At 42.8% G+C, this 18,174-nt stretch overlaps 1 protein-coding gene across 1 annotated transcript; it reads right to left on the minus strand.

Moving 5' to 3' along the window:
• Positions 1–5,399: 5,399 nt before the first annotated feature.
• ZNF507 (zinc finger protein 507) lies at positions 5,400–15,911 on the minus strand. Its single transcript, XM_009080119.1, has 5 exons — positions 13,785–15,911; positions 13,187–13,292; positions 8,909–9,023; positions 5,897–6,031; positions 5,400–5,763 (listed from the first exon to the last, which is right to left on the minus strand). Exons 1-5 carry the CDS (start codon positions 15,909–15,911, stop codon positions 5,400–5,402), a joined length of 2,847 nt encoding a protein of 948 aa, XP_009078367.1.
• Positions 15,912–18,174: the final 2,263 nt, after the last annotated feature.

The following is an 18,174-nucleotide window of genomic DNA, read 5'->3' on the forward strand; positions in this document are numbered from 1 at the left end:
CGCACCCCCCGTGGGAGCGCATCCCCCCGCAGCCTTCCAGCCGCTCGGGAAGGTTTTTTGCTGAAAAAAAAGTGGCCTAAAATTTATTTTTAATGTTTTTTTTCCTTCTCGCTGCCTGCCCGCTCGTTAGGAGCTCCGTTGTGTTTCTTGATTAGCTGTATCACAAACGTTGGATAATGACAACACCAGACTATTCTACCCATGCGATGTGTTTATTGTAAGTTGTATTTGCAGTGGTTTTAGCTGCTGTAGAAATATCCTTCCCTGTGAAGCTGTTGCCAATATGCCAACTGTCACCAAAAGCAATTCCTCAATAATCCATGCAAGTTCAGCAGAACAGAGTTCACTTCTCCAGGACAATATTTGGTTGATTTTTCCATTACCATTCTACAGTAAAGCAACGCTTAGTTTTTTTGTCTGTTTCATTCCACAACCTTGGTTCATTGAAATGTCATTATTTTGAGCAAAAAGGCATGAAATTCATAGAAAGCATGTTCAGGGAAAACTAATGTCCTGGTAATTCAGTGCTTTGAAGCCACTGACGTGAGAAATCAGGACATTTTTCAGTATCTGCTTTGCACACTTAGTGTGTTTTGTGTGTATTTTAGAACAATTAGAATGATCTTTTCTTACTTCCTCTGATTAAGCTCTCCAAATAATTAAAAATTTCTACAGTAAGTCAATTTACAGAGAACAGACTAACACTAATTCTCTTATTTTTTGAGCAATAAGGCAGGTGACACTCGTGGGGAATGCTGAAACTACAGATAGGAAAACTGAAGAGTGATTTGCAATGGGCATTAGATTTACCTTCTTTTTATCACATCATACACGTCGTGTTCATTAAAGTGAACATATTGTACACTTACAGGCAATTTCGCAGTGTCAACAAAGAAAAATACCTCGAGTGTGAGTAGGTTTTTGTGTAAAGGAGGTCAGATAATGTACCCCCATGTCTAGGGAAGGGAATGCTGTGGAAGATGTTTCCTAGAATGGAAATTGTGTTCATACGCTCCCTGTAAAGAGAGCAGAGCAAATCCTACAAGGAACAAAAAATTATAGTTTAGGAAACATAATCAGTTAAGAGCTTTAGGAATCTGGTAGTTAGGTGAGTTCAGCCCACCAAATCCTGCTCTGCACAGCCCCAAATCTTGGCAGGTGTTCCCAGGGCAGCACCAACAAGGGCAGATTTACTGTTAATTCTGGATATTGTTAGGACACTGTGCATGGATGGGATGGAGTTGTGTGTGCTAAGTCCCTAAGGTCAGTCAAAGTTGTCTGTTTTGTGGAAATGATGTACACAACCAGGTTCTTTGTGGAGGGACAGAAACTCCTGATGAGGGTCTTGTGCTTCCCCAAGGTGAAGTGAGGAAGGATTTCAGCCCAGTCAATAGGACAATACCTGGATGTCACATGCTACTAGATTCCCCCAGGTTTTGCAGTAAAGTGAGCAGGCTGTGTGACACTCATGGCTTTCTGTAGCATTGCATCCCACCCCAGCCCCAGCTTTTACTGCAGAATGTTTGGTCCAGGGCCAAGACAGTCAGAAGCAACTGACAGATAACCTGTTTGTAAATGAGCCCTGCTGGTACCAGCAATGGGGACTCTGCTGTGCTCTTTTCTCTCCAGCAAGAGCCACTGAGTTAGACTTTTATTTTCTCCCCTGGAAAATATGGGAAGCAAAGCTCCAGCAAGGCCAGAAATATGTTGTATGTTTGAAATATGTGATGGATAAGCAAAAGTCAATCACTTACCTGACAAAAGCTTTGTAAGACTTTCACTCTATTTAAAACAGGGACAAACTTCCCACTAGCTTCATTATGCATGAAATTACAGTCCTGTCCTGCAGCATCTTCCCATCCCAACTGCAGGCAGGCTCATATTTGACATAAGTCTCATATTTCATCATCAGTTCCTTTGATAAAACTTGTACTAACTATATTAAACATGTAATAACTTGACACAGGAGTGAGAAATGGCAGGAAAGTATTTCAAACACTTTTTTTTGATTTAAACAGATTCTCCTCTCTCTAAACACTGCTTCAGTGTTGGGAATTTTCCACGTTCATCTTTCATACAGGTCAAATAAAAATGACTCAGGTGTTTAACAAAAAAAAGTTTATTACCAAAATACAATATTAAAGTCAATACGTGACAAACTCCTGTAAAGCAAAATAAATTATTCTAACATTGTACAGTATTTCAGAAGGTAGTTAGAGTAGGACTACAGACTTTGCTTCAGAGTTCCAAACAGTCATCTATCAGGAACACAATCCTAGAGAGCTTAAGGCATGCAGCTTAATGTGCTGGATAATTGTATAAAACAAACCTCATCCTAGTCAGTAAGATACAGTACAGAATTAACTGCAGTCTTTACATGTCAGTCTCCTAAATTTCTGGATACTTTGGCTATAAAAGCAGTGCCATAGTGTTACAATACCTTTCCTTACAAAAATACATGTACCCATGTCCATGAATATCAAATGCAAATGTAAATCTCTATTAAATATCTCTTAACAAATGTTCCTTTGAGCACCAACTGTACATTGCTTAGAATGATTAAAGAAGTGCTTCTGAAAGAGGAAAATACAACAACTCTGACCAGATCCCGCTGCATTTCCCAGGCCAAGCATGAACTGGGGAGATGAGATTTGCACAGCCCAACACGAGTGAACTCTGCTCTTCAGGGAAGCTCAGGCATTTGAAACAAAGCTCCGTGTTGCAGTTTGTAGCACAGAATAAAATCGAATTTCAACAGCCAGCACATGGATAGCTGATCAGCTGGGAGTGCTGGGACAGAACATCCCAAACTACTTTGAAAGCTTAAAGAAAGGGGAAAACAGCAGTGGGAGTGACTTTGAACTGTGCTTGAAACCCCTTGCACAACATGCAGCCAAGCCAAGCACGCAGGTGTGAGAGCAGAGGACCTGAGGAACAATGTGCTTTCAGGAAAGCTCAGTCTGTAACTTCTTCACATGCACAACCTCTGACAGAGTCCCTGGGAATGGGGAGTGGGTAACCAATGCCAAGCTAAAAAAGGAATCAATCTCTGTGCATATGGTAGAGAATGCTTTGTTGGTGTTTGTTAGGATTGACAACGGTTTGTAGCTTTCCACTATCTTATAGGAACACATGGTCAAAAAGCAAAAAAAGCAACAAGATGGCAAAGAACAACTGTGAACAGACACATCTTTAGTAATGCCCTGACAGTGACTCCTGGAGCATCACACAGTGCAGCAACTGTGGCTTCCACAGACACCAGAGCTGCTCGTTTTGGCTCAGGGGTACTCACTTCTCGAGTTTGGTTCACTGCCACCTCCTCCTTAGCTTATCAGTGCAAGTTTCTCACTTGTTCATCTTTCACTAGCTGAGCAACTTGAAAAGAATCATCCCTTTGCACAAAAATAACAACATGGTATATGTTGTTTCTGTGAACACTGACTGGTGGTTTAGCATTCCTATGATCTTGCTGTCCTTTGATTTTTCCAACAAATGGGATCTCTGAATGAGAAGGCTGAGATATATTCCAGATAATGTAGTATTTTCACATTACTTCCATACTGAAGGTAAAATATTGGTGTCAGCAAGTATGAAAATCCCATTAGAAGTTCACTATCTCTAACTGAATTTGGATCATGCAAATAAATAATGGTTTTTCAAATATAAAATCTGTAGAAGTATGAAAAATAATCTATACTGAAAATAATGTATACTTAGCTTCACATATGCATTTAAAGTTTCTCAAATACCTGACACAAAAACGCTTTGCCCATATATCCTGACCCATTTTTGAAGTAAACTGTGTACTTTCTGCTGAGTGATAAACAGAGTAGCAGCTACTTAACCCAAAAGAAGCCAAATTGATGAAATCTCTGGAAAACAAAAATCAGCAGATGTACTTGGAGTCTGAGTGCCTTTACCCTTTACACTTTGTGCTGCCTCATGGAGCTGTCACAAGAGTGTTTTGCTTTCCTGGTTGCCACTTCAGTCGGTGACACAAGTCGTGTCACCCTCTCGGATTCACAGCCCCAGCTCATTTCTGCTAGCAGGAGTGAGCAAATAAAGGAACCTTGAACCACTTTTTCTAGAGTAACTGAGCCAGGAAGCTGCAGGATAGTCAGAACTGATACACAGATCAATGTGCTCTGCTGCAAACTGCTCTAACTGCAAAAACAGTAACAACCCCAAAACCCACACAATGTAATTTGAGAAGCTAAAGGTTTTAAAAGGGAGAGATTTCTGTGTTTCTTAGCAAAGGAATCTCTAATTCCCTCTAGGAATCCATACTATATGCACTTCTGAAATTTATTCTGTAAGTGACTGGACACAGTTTTGGCTTAAGGTATTGTTTGTCCTTTTTTCAATGTGATTTTCTACGGTAAGATTATCTTTCAGCCAATTATTTCTACAGTTACAGCTCTGAGAGGCAAATGGGAAGTTCAGGCAGCCAGTGGGATTTCAAGGATTGCCAAAGCATTTAGGCATTTCCCAGAATCCCAATTTGTGCTCACCTACATCTTTTGGAATCTGCATTAATCTGCATCACTTTGTGGCAATTATTGTTGTCAATATCCTGTTCTCATTATAAACATTGATCATCCACAGGGCAAAGTGATCAGCACGAATGGAAAGTGACATTGTAAACTTTTCTTGTTTTTCTGAAGGTGTCAAGAAAACCACTAAGAAACAACAGGTCATTGTTTTTTCACACACACTTTTTAGTTACGATCCAATCAGGCAAATAGCTACGAGGAAAATGCTTCTAGGCCCCTCAACTCTTGCTGCTCTAAATGGGCAGAGAGGACAGCAGTGTTTGTTGAAGAGCAGCTTGGGAGGCTGTAAAGCCTTAAAAACAGACTGGGAAAGATGAAGCACCTGTGTGTGATGCAGACACACCCCAGACCTGCCCAGCTCCCTCTCCCTCCCCCATCCAGGAGGTCTGAGAGCTCCTATTGTCAAACCCTTATCTGGTCTGTTGCCACTTTCAAAAAAAGTTCTTTGCTGAATCACTTGGTAAACAAAAGAGGGAGGAAGAAAAAGCTTTTCAACTGATGCAAAGCTTTCATACCTTTGGGTTTTAACAGACTGTACTCATGCATCATTACTGGCTAGTACCTGACAATGAAAGAAAAGAAAACCCAAAGATCCCACATTCTTGGCACCATAGAAAGAAATAACAGCTTAAAATGGCTCATTCTATTTCACCACTCCTTAGATTTCTCTCTGCAGTGATTCATCAGTCCCTGGTTAAAAGGTTGTACTCCTACTGAAACAAGGACTCAGGATGGGAAATCAAGTTTTGCTTGCAATTCTTTTTAGCAAGTTTCTCAGGCAAACATTAGCAAAGAAAGAAAATATTCATTCACTCTAGGAGACCCTCTCTTAACTTAGAGCTTCACCTAGTTTGTACTCTGAGTTGTGCCGTGCTCCTTGTTTAGGATGATGTTTATGATTTCGCCCTCGTGTTCTTTCATGTGATCCAGCAGATTTTCTTTGTTGGTAGACTCAAAGCCACAAATGCAGCAGCAGAAGAGGAGAACACAGTATTCTGTGCCAAGGTGGGGTAGAGTGGAGTTCTTTTCTAAACTGCATGAGGTATTCATCAAGTTAGGCTTTTCATTTTCATCAGAACCTGACATTTCATTCCCAGTCTGGGTAACAGACTCTGTGAAAGACACCAAGTTGTCTGAACCTCTTAGGATAGGGACTGTACTTTCATCTGTGCCTTCTAATAAGGTTTTGTCAGTGAGCTGTCCTTGAAACCTGAAATAATAACAGAAACCAAAACAAATATCAAAATGTACAGTTGCTGCTTTTGGATAGGAACTTTATTTTGGATCAGAGTTGGGGCCTTTGTAAATTCATCTGATAGGGCTCGACAGGAAATCAGACATACCTACTGCTCTGTGAAATTGCATCATTAATAGCCTTGTTCACTTGCTCATAGTTGTAGTTTTGGTCACTTGCATGTTTCCACATGTGGGACTTCAGGGATGGGGGATGGCTACATACATATCCACAGAGAGAACATCTAGGGCAAAAAGAGAGCAGGAAAAAGAGAAACATTTCATTAGTTTAGCAATGGATTAGTTCTTCCCAAAGGATGAGTAAACAGAGAGACCCATGCCAATCTTCTCCTTGGTCCCCCTTCTCAGTTTCCTAACTAGGTCAGGTTAGTTTGCAAAGTTTCATCCTGAAATCTAAGGCTATTTTTAGGCTCTGAGAATTCTGAAGTCTGATTTTTCTGATTTCTTCAACAACTAAGTTAAAATCTTATCTGTTTAGCACATTGAAACACTATTTAAACACTGCAGAAACGCAGTATTTCTGATGGCTGCAGAAACACAAAGCTCATGGGTGTGAGATCTGGCAGGCAGTGCTAAATAAAGTCTTTCCTCGTGTAGCATTCTTAGTTAAAGGATCACAGGATTGTTGTGAGACCACCAAGCCCAATCCAGGACCAGCTACAGTAAGTTGCTAAGGACAGTGTCCAGGCAAGATTCAGACCATTTTCTTCATAGTTTTCCATCAGCTCAGGCACCACAAGACCAAGTTGTCTATACAGCACAGAACAAAACCTTGTGGAGTAAATCCTACTTAGAGAGATGTAGAGTCTATCTGTGGACACAATCCAAGACTGATCAAACCCCACACAGCCTTTTCCATACATGAACCTACGACAGAGCAGCTTTTGATGTGTTTCCTAGGATGATAATTAGTCACCTCAGCATGAAGGAGGTGAGTGATGCTGCATGACACCAGAGCAGAACCACACACAGTAAAGATGATGTTCAGTATCCTGGTCTGGGCACAGCCTTTGCACGTGTGTGTCAGAAGATATTGGCATTACCTATTAGGAATGAGTAGGAACAGTCACTAAGTGATGAGTGTCCTTTGCAGTCTGTCCATACCTGTGTGTGGTCTGTGTATACAGGAGAAAGTTGGCAAAAATGTGTGCAGTTGTCTGCTACTAATTGGCAACAGAAAATAAAAGCTGGGAAAGGAAATCAGGAATATTCTGGCTATTTCTTAGCAGAAAATTTTCAAGGCAGTAGGAAGAATCCAAGTAAAGCACAGTCACATAAAGGTTTCTTCTCAAGGAAAGCTGCTTCTACAACTTCCAAGCCCTTCCACTGCATCTTTCCCCAAAACATTCCTGGATGCATTAAGTTCTACCTGTTCTGCTGTCACACTTCACACACTACTGCTGAGTGCTCCTAGTTATTCCCAGAGGTTACTGAAAACCTCCACACTTGGTCCCTGTGTCTCCAAGGAATTAATCTATCAAAAGCTGCAAGATAATAACACCCAAACAAACCCCAAACAACTTTTGGGAACAAAGATTGAATCTAGGAGGGGAGAGAATGGAATCTGAACTCTGCTTTGTTTCTTAACGTAACAACACGACTACTGTCACAGCTTTTGCCAAGCGAAGTCACATACTTGTACTGTTCCATTAGCTGCACTGCCTGATGCTCCGGGGGGTGTCGCCTCATTCGGCGTTTCAAGCTATTCACATTTGTGGTGGCGAAGTCACAGACTCGACACCTGAAGAGACAACAAGAAGTGAACTAATCTGACGATCAGCTGCTAACACTGTGCTGAAAATCACAACTGAGCAGAAAGCAAAGGCAGCTAGAGAGGCTACAGTTCAAGACCAGCAATATTTACAGAAGTCCAAGTGATGACATTGACCTGCAGCTGTTGGGCAGTGAGAATCTTCTGCAGCCCAAAGAAGCCTCCACCTTTCAGCCAGAATCACTGGATGTATGGACTGTGTCCCTTCCTGACACCTATCCTGTGCACCTCTGCTGATGGGGGAAAGCCCCACTAAGGAGAAGGAAGATGAAGATGCAGCTGACTGGAGGAAGATGTGAGGTGTTATGCCATGGCAGGACATGACCATGAGAGCTACAGGGCACACAATGTCTTCAGACACGAGTCCTGCTCCTCAAAGAATACAAGTTCTACTTAATGCAACAGCCAAACTATCAATTTAGTAATGAAACAGATACCTAAGTTTCAGGGCATTACAGCTGAAGTGGAAGTCAGTGACAAGATCAACACATTTAGATTCAAGGTATCACATCATGCTGTCCAGATTTTACTATTTATTTTTCACTTCTGTCATACTATCTTCGTATGAAAACAATACATAAACCAGTCTGGATCTGGATTTAGCTTCACAGATTTAGATCCCAAAGTATTAGACAAGTTCTACACTATTGATAACTATCAATATACTACCACACAACCTTCTGTATGTAACACTGAAACAGAAACCATCAAGCTCAGCTAAAACTCTCACACATTTGTTAGGACTTCAGTTACTTCTTTCTTTAAAATGATAAAATGTCCAATATTTAGCAAGTCTGGCCTGTAGTGTGAAACAGAGACTGTAGGATACTTAGCCTGAAATTCCTCATTTTATTTCAGGGTGTTGAGTTTCCAGAATTTCTATCAAAAAGACAGAAGTATATTAGCTCCAAAAGTCTGTTAACTCTGATCTATTTTGTAGCCACTAGAGAGGGGCAGAGCTCCACACTGAATGAGCACAGACTGAACTTGCAGGAATTTATGCAGCAACCACAGGATTTACCCCTGAGCCTCCTCTTCTCCAGGCTGAACACCCCCAGCTCCCTCAGCCTCTCCTCATGGCACTCGTGCTCCAGTCCCTTCCCCAGCCTCGTTGCTCTTCTCTGGACCTGCTCCAGCCCCTCAATGTCCCTCTGAGCTGAGGGGCCAGAGCTGAGCACAGGACTCAAGGTGTGGCCTCAATCTTCATCAGAGTTTGAGCCAAGCACCAGGTGTGGCTCCTGCAGTTCTGTAGCTGCAGTTCCTCAGCACCTTCAAACAAACTCCAGCCTGGCAGAGGCGGGTCAGGAGGGTCAGGCTCCCCAGCACTCACCTGTATGGCTTGTCGGAGCTGTGGATGCGCCGGTGGTTCCGCACGCCGACGTACGTGGTGCTGGTGTAGTCACACACGTCACACCTGTACAGCTTCTGAACAGAGGGCTTGTTTCCTATGGAAACAAAATCCATCATTGCACACCAGCACTGGAAGGAGATCTCTGAGTGTTTAGCACAACTGAACTACAAAGCACAAATGAACAGTTTAAGGTCATAGTTCTGAGTATCTCTAAGTATCTGATAATTTACAAGTGCTAAAGTGGCAAGGGACACAGAGGTAACAAAGGTATGGTTGGTTTTTCTGTGCTGCTCTGAATTTACCCTGCTATGTGCTGCAATGACTAAACCCTTAGGAAGACACATTCCCTCTCTGTGCTGACACTTCCCCTCTCCTTGCAGTTGGGTGAAATCCTGTTACAGCAAAGGGTGATGAAATGTGGGCACTGCTGGACCCAACAGCTCCACTGCTCTGCAGGATGCATCAGCTCAGAGGAACAGAGGAGGATTCAGAAAGGATGAGGTGCAAACTGGCAACACAGCAAAGCAAAGCCAAAGCCTCTAAATCCTCCTTCTCACCCACGTACACTCACACTTTCTGAAGGATATGGTGATGAAAAAATAGATACTGACCAGATGTCTTAATAAATAATTTGGAGCGTCTCCAAATTACTAAAAAGCAATTGTAACAAAAATAATTTTTTCTTTCCAGAATGAAAAAAGGCTCTTGAAAAATTAATGGCTGCAGAGACCAAGGCTAATGACTCCTTTAACACAGGAAAATGTGTGCACACAGTTGGAATATGTTTGAGGTGTGCGTAGACTTACACAGCTCTGTTCCCTCTCCCTTACTGAACAGTGGAACTGATTTGGGTTAAGGTATTAACATTTGGGACGAGGGATGGGGGTTTTTATCCAGGTAATTCTCCTATTCCTATACTTTCTTTTTCTTTTTAGACCGAATCTTCTCATTATCAAAGTCTTTATGGTCTCTATTCCGGAGACATTGCAGGATAAACCAGTAGAATGAGTCATCCAAAATGGATGTTCAACTTTTTACTTGGATTTTTTTCCTTTACAGAGGTAGGCACTGAATTATGTCAAAAAGAGTTCTAGGAATATCATTCTGAGGGATACAGTCACAGAGCTAACTTAAACAGTAAGGGAAAATTATCGCTAATTAACCTTTCACTCCAAAATTCAGCACTTTTGGTTCAAGATGCAAAGTAACTAGGCAGGACTGGTACCCCCAGAGGGTTATTGTAAAGAATATGTAGTATAGGATATAAAATAACAATCTGAATGCAAAGACAGTCTGAAGCAAAATTCGAATCGTTCTGTGAGCACCAAGATAACAGACAATACATCTCCTGTTTTTCACTTTCCAACATGACACAGTGCTCACTCCTCCAAGCAATGCTGTGCAAGCAATGTTTTCCATCTTAAACTCTGCAGCTTTGCAGTAAACTGCTGCCAGTGTATTTCCTGTGAGGAATTTGGCACTGTACTGGGCAGGCAGCTCCAAACAAACTACCCAAGGAGGCTTTGAAAGCATTATGCAAACACATGAGCTCTGGGTCCCTCTGAGTGGCTCACACCAGCACCACACACCCAGGAGCAATTATTTACACCACTCACCACTCTGTATTTATGCCCCCAACAAAACGCACCTAAATTATGCCACATCATCACAAAAGAGCAGCCGTGTCCCTCACCCCCACACTGGCTGAGTTCTTGGGGCTCTGGGGCCTGTTGTGCTTTCTGGGTGGAGAATATCAGATCTCTGACAAGTGAGGGTGGAAATGACAGAGCTTTGCTGCAGCAGCAGTAACAGGTGCTCCTGTAATGCTCTTATTACCCTATTCCTTCATTATTAGACATTTACAATCCGCTCATACCCAGTGTCACACACTCCCCTGTAATTTATTGTACAACCATGATGAATAAAGGGACTTTTAGGACTAACTATTTCATAAACAAGAAATGAAACTGTTCCAGCTCAGGCATCTTTCACATAAACAGATGCCAGGCCATAAACTTCTTTGTTTTGTGTGGCTTTATAGGGATGACATCTGTTTGACAAGAGATTGCTGTACTGCAGTGGGGTTGCAATTTGATTATAAATTGGTTCAGAAATGATTTAAGCATTCCACAGTATGAGTTAATAAAAGTTTAAAAGGGGAACTGTTTTCATCCAAGCCACATCACTAAATTTCATGTGGGGTAAACAATCAATTAGCATGCATGGCTGTAACACTTTCATAAGATAAGAATGAGAGAAAATAGTAAAAAGATCTCTCAAGTAGCTGAATTGAAAGCACAGAGATTTCTCAGGCAGTGGCTCCTCTGTCATGGAAGTTAAGTTTCAAGATCAGGATATAAACTGTAAAACAACATCATTTAAACATACTAATTTCAAACCCAGATAGGACTCCTGATTTCCAGTCACCTTAACATGACTTTAGCTCAACAGGTACAGGATGTCCCAAAACCCAAGAGTTTTCTAGCTTTTACCCTCCTGGTTCTCTCCCCCATCCTGCTGGTGGGGCAGGGTGGGAGTGGCTGTGTGGTTCTTGGTTGGAGTTAAACCATGACAACTAGTTTATACCAAACAAAGCATTGTTAGAAGTAATAGTCCAAGCTGTGCTCATAGGTATTTGTAACCAGCTAAACTGACAATGTTTTATCTCCTGTCAGTTCATTAGAACATTTATGCTACTGCTTCTGAACAAAAACCCAGTCCTTAATGGAGAACACTACCAGCAGACCGTCCCTAGCCTTTCTCCTGGCTCCCCCTGACTTCAGCTGCCTCTCTCAGCCGTAGGTCTTAGGGGTGTACTGAGCACTACAGATCAACTCCTGAATTGAAATGCCTTCTGCATTGATGAGAGCAAAACGCAGCTGGGAAGGGTCATTTACCTGAGGCTGATAAGGTAATTAACTTTTTGGTTTCTAGCTTGTCTACTGAGAGCCAGAAAAGGAGGCAGCATGAGCTAAGAGAACAGAAGGCTGAAGTTGGGGATCTCATCCTGTCCTGCTATGTCCTGTGCTGCTCTGGACATATCCCCGATGGCCCAAGCCATCCACCCTGGCTCCTGCCTTTTCTCCCAGGGAGTTGCACCTATTTCAGTGATTACTTCTGCACACCCTGACCAGCTGCAGAGGAGAGAGCAGAACCCAGAAACTTCCACTGCAATCTGAGTACTATTATAGTGCACGTTTTGCTGGCTAAACAAACAAGAGACCACAGTTAGGACAGAAAAGAGCTATGTGCACCAAATGGAAATACTTCAGCTCACAGTTGTTCAGAGACAATATAATTACTGGTGTTTTTCCACAGAGCTCTAAAATTGCAAAGTATTAATAATTACAGTGTTGCCTTCCATATAAAAATGCTGTAAATATCTTCAGTAACTGTGACTCACCAGAGAAGAGGATGCATTCACACTGCACTAACAACTACCAGCTCTCCAGGACACTCAAAGGATTTTAAGGCCACACTTTCTCCTAAATTTCAGTGTTTGGCTATTTTTCCCCTCTATTTGATTACCTTAACACGTCAAGGGTTTGGTTTTTTCGCTGCTGTTGCTGTTTGTAAAGCAAACACTATTAGATGCTAAGCAGATACAGTTAAACAAACACGGGCTCTGGTCAGGGGGAGCTGTCCCTGCCCCAGGCAGGAGGTTGGAATGAGGTGATCCCAACCCATTGCAGGGCTCTGTGAAAATGCATACCTACTGTTACCCAGGCAACTATTCACATACAGGTTGCATATTCAGAATGCCTTAAATCTGCCTCTCTAGGGCTAAAATAAATGACTCATTTTGGACATTACCATAATTAAACAGGAATTTCTAACCCGGGAATGGATGGCATTGTATGTATATGCTGACAGCAAACTACATTACCATGGTGACTCTAAAAAAAAAGGCTTTCTTTTGTTTACTGTAGGTGAATTGGAAAATCTGAAGGAATTAGCTGCCGAAGGAAGAAAAAAAAGATTTGTTTCTTACAAATTCAGAGCAATACTCCTTTGTTGTTTTTCACAAGAAGAAATACAAGGTCCAGTGTCCCACCTAAAAATAAATGCCAGTCAGATACCTCAAGACTGACTGTGCTAAATTTTGCACTCTGAAAAGAACACATGTTTAAGGTTATGAACAGGCAGGAAAACATTTTGGTGTTGAACAAGATCTTAAAAGCAGTTATACAAAGGCAGCAAACAGAAGTGATGTTATGAGTGACTTTTTGTAATCTCAAGTGTAAATACAAACAGTACCTTCTCTGTCATCTGCTTCAGTGGAAACTATTAGCTTGTTTGATGCAGCTGTTGAAAAGAGATCTGGAAGACTGTGTTGCTCTCTTTCGTGATTTCGCAGTTGGCTCTGAAAAAAACAGTTTCTCGTGTTTAAACACACAGCACAAACATACAGTGAGCATGAAATACTGCAATCATCTGTGCCATTGTTACACAACCACAGAGGGAAAACCAGAACGATTCGTGCTTCAGCGTGTCTTGTGTCACCCCCAAATGCCACAACCACATTGGCACACCCACAACTAGCAGGGATGTTTGAGCAGTTTAGTTTCAACTAAATTCTCTGATGTTTCAATTTCTTCCTGTAGTTGCTACATGCGGGCAGAAAAACAGCACAACATTATCACGTCCATAAGACGATTCTCAGGAAAATAACTGGTGTGAGGAATCAAGTTTATTTCAGTGGGTCAACCAGAATAATTACAGCTGAATTGTACCTTCAGCAAGCTCTGCTGGCAATAACCCCTAACTGTCCTGGCAACGAAGCCACGATGTCAGGCTGAGTGAAGTGGAGGGATCAGCAGCTGCTCCTACAGCCGCGCAGGGGGAGGAGCTTTACCTTGTAATGGAAGGACTCCTCGCACTGCTTGCACTGGTACATCCTGGTCTTGCAGTGGTGGATCATGTGGCTCTCCAGGTCCTTGCTGCTGCGGGCGATGTGCTCGCAGATGGGGCACTGGTAGGGCTGTCTCTGGCGGTGCACGCGCAGGTGCTGTTTGATGTAGCCCTTGTTGCCGCTGCTGTAGTGGCAGAGGCGGCAGCGGTAGGGCCTGTCGGCGCTCGCCAGGTACTCCACCAGGTTACTGCCCGCAGCGCCCGCCTCGCCCGCGTCCTGGCACTGAGCATTGTCCTGCAGCTCCTTCAGAATGTCGTCGTCGGAGGCGTTCTGGTCCGTCCTCTCCTTCAGCTTCTCGATGACCGTCAGGAGGGACATGCTGATGCCCATTTTAATCGGTGCCTCTGACAGCTCTGGTCGCTGCTTCTTGATCTCCACTATTGCACATTCGCTTTGGTTTAAGCCGCTAAGCTCCTGCGGAGGTTCCTTCAGTGACGGTGCCACTTTAGGAGGAGTCAGGCCTGGGCCATCAGCTCCTCCCTGTCCCGCACCTGCAGCCACAGAGTCCTCCCCAGTCAGAGCCCTGATGCCAGGCCGTGTCAGCTCCGCAGCTCTGATGGGCATCGTAACCAGAGCCTCTGCTGCCAAGGAGTGCAGTCGTAAGGACTCGGAATTCGTCCTCCTCCGTGCAGGAGGCACATTCTCATCAGCTGTGACACTTTTAGCAGCGCTTAATTCATTCTCTCTCTTCTCAGTACTATTCCATTCTATTATTACTTCTTGAATTTCCCCTGGATGATAAATCTGGTCAGGCTCGTCACAGGTAACGTGGGACTCCTCAGAGATTAACTTTTTTTCCGTTTCGATGTCAGTGTTCATCAGGAATGGCTTTTGTAAGACACTTTCTTCAGCCCCTGGCAAACGCTCCACGATGACGTTAACGTGGCCCTTTTTGTTTGGACTGCAGTTGATGATTTTCTGGGCTGAGGACAGGAGGCTGTCAGTTATCATACTGTCTGCTTCTGTATCTGATACAGTCTCCTCTACAACCTCTGTTGCAGGGGAATGCACCACAGACTCATTTATTATCTCCTCCTCCTTTGCACTCGTTCCTACAGGCGATTTACATGAGAGTTGCTCAGAATTGCAAATCTGAAGTTGAAGAGAAGGTTCACTATGGAGATCGAGTTCACTGTTTTCCAAAGAAAGGACAACTGTATCCACACTATGAGGCGTGTGAGTTACCACTGTCTCTGACAGGCTGGTAGTCTCATTTTCTTCCTCAAAGATGGGATAGGAGCAATCAACCTCCCCTGCATGTTTCCAGGCGTGTGTTTTCAGCATTCTCTGCTGGCCACAGGTGTATCTGCAGATGAGACACCGGTACATGCCATACTGCTCATACGTGTACCACTTCCTCCTGCCCACTGCAGGCACAGGGGCAGACTGGCCTGGATCCTTACATTCCAGATTTCCTGCCTGCTCAGTCCCTGATTTGACACTGCCTTCCGCTGCCCCTTGCAGAAATGAACTTGTGACATTCACGCACTGCTGCACTTTTGACTGGATGTTATTTTTACTACCATTCTCATGGTAATTTTGGAAGTGGGATTCAAGTTCTTCTTGGCTTTTGGAAGCAAAATGACACTCTGAGCACATTAATATCACTTCGTTTTTCTGCCCATGTTGTTTTATGTGTTCTTGTAGTGTTAAGAGAGAAGGTGATAGAAACTTACATAGACTACACTGGTAGCACGTCACCTTGTTTTTGCTTTGTGGAAGACATTCAGTCACAAAATACTCTGCTTGTAACTCTTCAGTCTTTTTGGTAGCAATCACTGATAGCTCAATTGTCTTAGCTGGGATTTCACCAAGATCATCTGTGTCCAAGGACTGTGCAGAACCATCGGGATGGGAACGTTTCTTCCCTATTAAAAGGCATCTCTGTGACTTCTCACTTTCAACTATTTTGCTTAGCTTCTGGATAACATGGATCAGTGGATCTGTTTTACATTTTCTCTGATCTTCACTGTTCTGCAGTGCTGGGCCAATGACTGTTTCAGAAATCAGCACAGCCTCCTGCTCCCCAATATTTGGCATCAATACTGCAACAGTGCTTCCTTCTTCCATAGTACCTGGGAGAAAGGGGGTCATAAAAATTCAGGTTTATACATGCTCAAATATAAAAATACACCCCCAGCTCCCTCAGCCTCTGCTCATGGCACTTGTGCTCCAGTCCCTTCACTAGCCTCGTTGCTCTGCTCTGGATCTGCTCCAGCCCCTCAATGTCCCTCTGAGCTGAGGAGCCCAGAGCAAAATGCTACTGATGCTGCTTAATACAGCTGGACAGAACATTCCCCAGAGCCTGTAACATCCTGCCCTCCAGCTGTACAAGGGCAAGACAAATATTTTCAAGTGTAAGCTTGAAAATTGTTCCAGCTCTTCTCTTTCTGTTTACAAGGACTCCACATCTGAATGCTGAACACTTAAATACCAACCAATAGTAACTGGTGTATTTATGTTTAAAAGCCAGGGTAGGATATGAAAATGTGTTCCTAACATCCTTACTCTGATCCACTGATGTCTCCTAAAGCAAATGACAATTTGAAACAATATAATTTACAAAAATAGGCAATTTTTTTGCCTTGAAATGTTAACAGAAGAAAGTAGTTCTGGCATCTACTTGCATTAGTCATTTCACTATGACTATTTTAAAAACCATTCAAATGCCAAATCATCCTTCTCATTATAAATGTAATTTTCTAGAAAAACTAACTGTAGCTTTTCCTACAATTCCTTAATTGTTGAGAAAATCAATTGGTACTGAAGTTAAAAAGAGCAATTCCTTTCTGTTTTGTGGGAAAGCTACACAGCAGCAATTTCCACTCACACTTCCTTTAAGCATATCTAACCATAAACCACAGCAATAATGTGGTACTGCTGAAGGTTAAATTACAAACCAATATATATAAATTTACATGAAGACAAACTCTGTGGTGTGGGCAGAGCTGTGTGGTGAGGGAGCTGGACAAAAGTCTTACAGTGAAACTTACTTCTGAAAAAATCTCTACAAATAACCTATTCAAGTGCCACTACATACATATATGCATTTTATAAAGGGTTTTTTCGTACTATATATAAAATTGAGAACAAGGAGATTAGGGATATTGATCAGTTATCCTTGGAAATTTATGCCAAATTCTTTCATGTGGAGTTTTGGGGATTTTTTTGCAAGAAAGATAGGCCAAATCAGAACTTCTACAACTGGTCCTAAAGACCATGAAATCCACTGTTTTCTACTTATGGAGTTAGTATGCAGCAATATAATGCACAGGCATATGGGAGTGGGTTCTGTGGAGTCCCTTTCCCTCTGCAGCATAATTCTGAGCAGAACTACTCAGGTTACCTTTATTTGCCATTCACCTCACAATTCAGGTTATCATCGCATCAGAATAAACAATGTTAGTATCATTTGCACCTCATGTTAAGTATTTCAAGTTGAAAACTGTTCCTTGAAACCCACCCTAGTCACTTACACAAAAACACTTTGCTGTTTGTTTCATACTTGCTGCAACATGTTTAGAAAACATTATGAAAAGTAAACAAATGTGGTTTTCTCCCTGCAAGCAGATTTAACGTTACATAAAGTGCTCAAAGGAATAATGTCTACTTGAAATGTTTTCAATTTGAGAATGAGTTAAGGAAAATTATAAGGACAAAGTGTTACTTTAAAGTACACTTTGGTACTTTTACAACTTTGGAAGTAACGCTAAATAGGCAAATATTTCCCCCACATTTTTCTTCTGAAAGCAGCACAGACTAAGAGGAAACACCATAGAAGAAATATGCTGCCACATACTGTTGCTATGTCAAAAATGCAAGCAGAGTGTGTCTTCAGATGTATTGATTTGGGATGCTTCAGGCTAAGTTATCAGATATATAACTGTGGTATGTACCATGTCCCTCTTTGTTTGGGGTGACTTCAGTGCTTACTGCTGCACACTTTGGTTTTTAGAGGGATGGTAAGAAGTGTACACACATTATCTGGATTTTATAAAAGTCATTCAATCTCCCGTGACATAAACCTTCAGTCTGGCACGACCCATACAGTAATTAAAGCCTGGGGTCTCGGGATGGCAGAGGGACCCGGAGGGGCAGATCCTGCCCAGAGGAAACCGCCTCCGCGCCGGAGCTGCCCATCCCAACCCGTGTCAGACACGCACTCGAGCAGCACGGCAGGGGCAGGACGAAACGCCTCCGGCTCCAGGAAAAGCCAAGCACGTTTTGCACAACAGCCTGGCTCGGAGAGGTACCGCTCCGATCGCACCGCGGCTCCCGAGGGCACGGAAAGCGCATCAGCGCCCGCTCTCGCTGCCAGCGCCGGACCCGAGCC

Source organism: Acanthisitta chloris, unplaced genomic scaffold (assembly GCF_000695815.1).
Source record: "Acanthisitta chloris isolate BGI_N310 unplaced genomic scaffold, ASM69581v1 Scaffold9378, whole genome shotgun sequence".
NCBI classification, from domain to species: domain Eukaryota; kingdom Metazoa; phylum Chordata; class Aves; order Passeriformes; family Acanthisittidae; genus Acanthisitta; species Acanthisitta chloris.

Bases quoted from the DNA above. Each gene is read 5' to 3' on its own strand.
- ZNF507 (XM_009080119.1), bottom strand. From the start codon at position 15,911: ATGGAAGAAGGAAGCACTGTTGCAGTATTGATGCCAAATATTGGGGAG. The intron at 13,293-13,784 runs GTAAAGCTCCTC...TGTTTTTTTCAG, and splicing joins AGGAGTCCTTCCATTACAAG to AGCCAACTGCGAAATCACGA. The intron at 9,024-13,186 runs GTACTGTTTGTA...TTGTTTCCATAG, and splicing joins TGAAGCAGATGACAGAGAAG to GAAACAAGCCCTCTGTTCAG.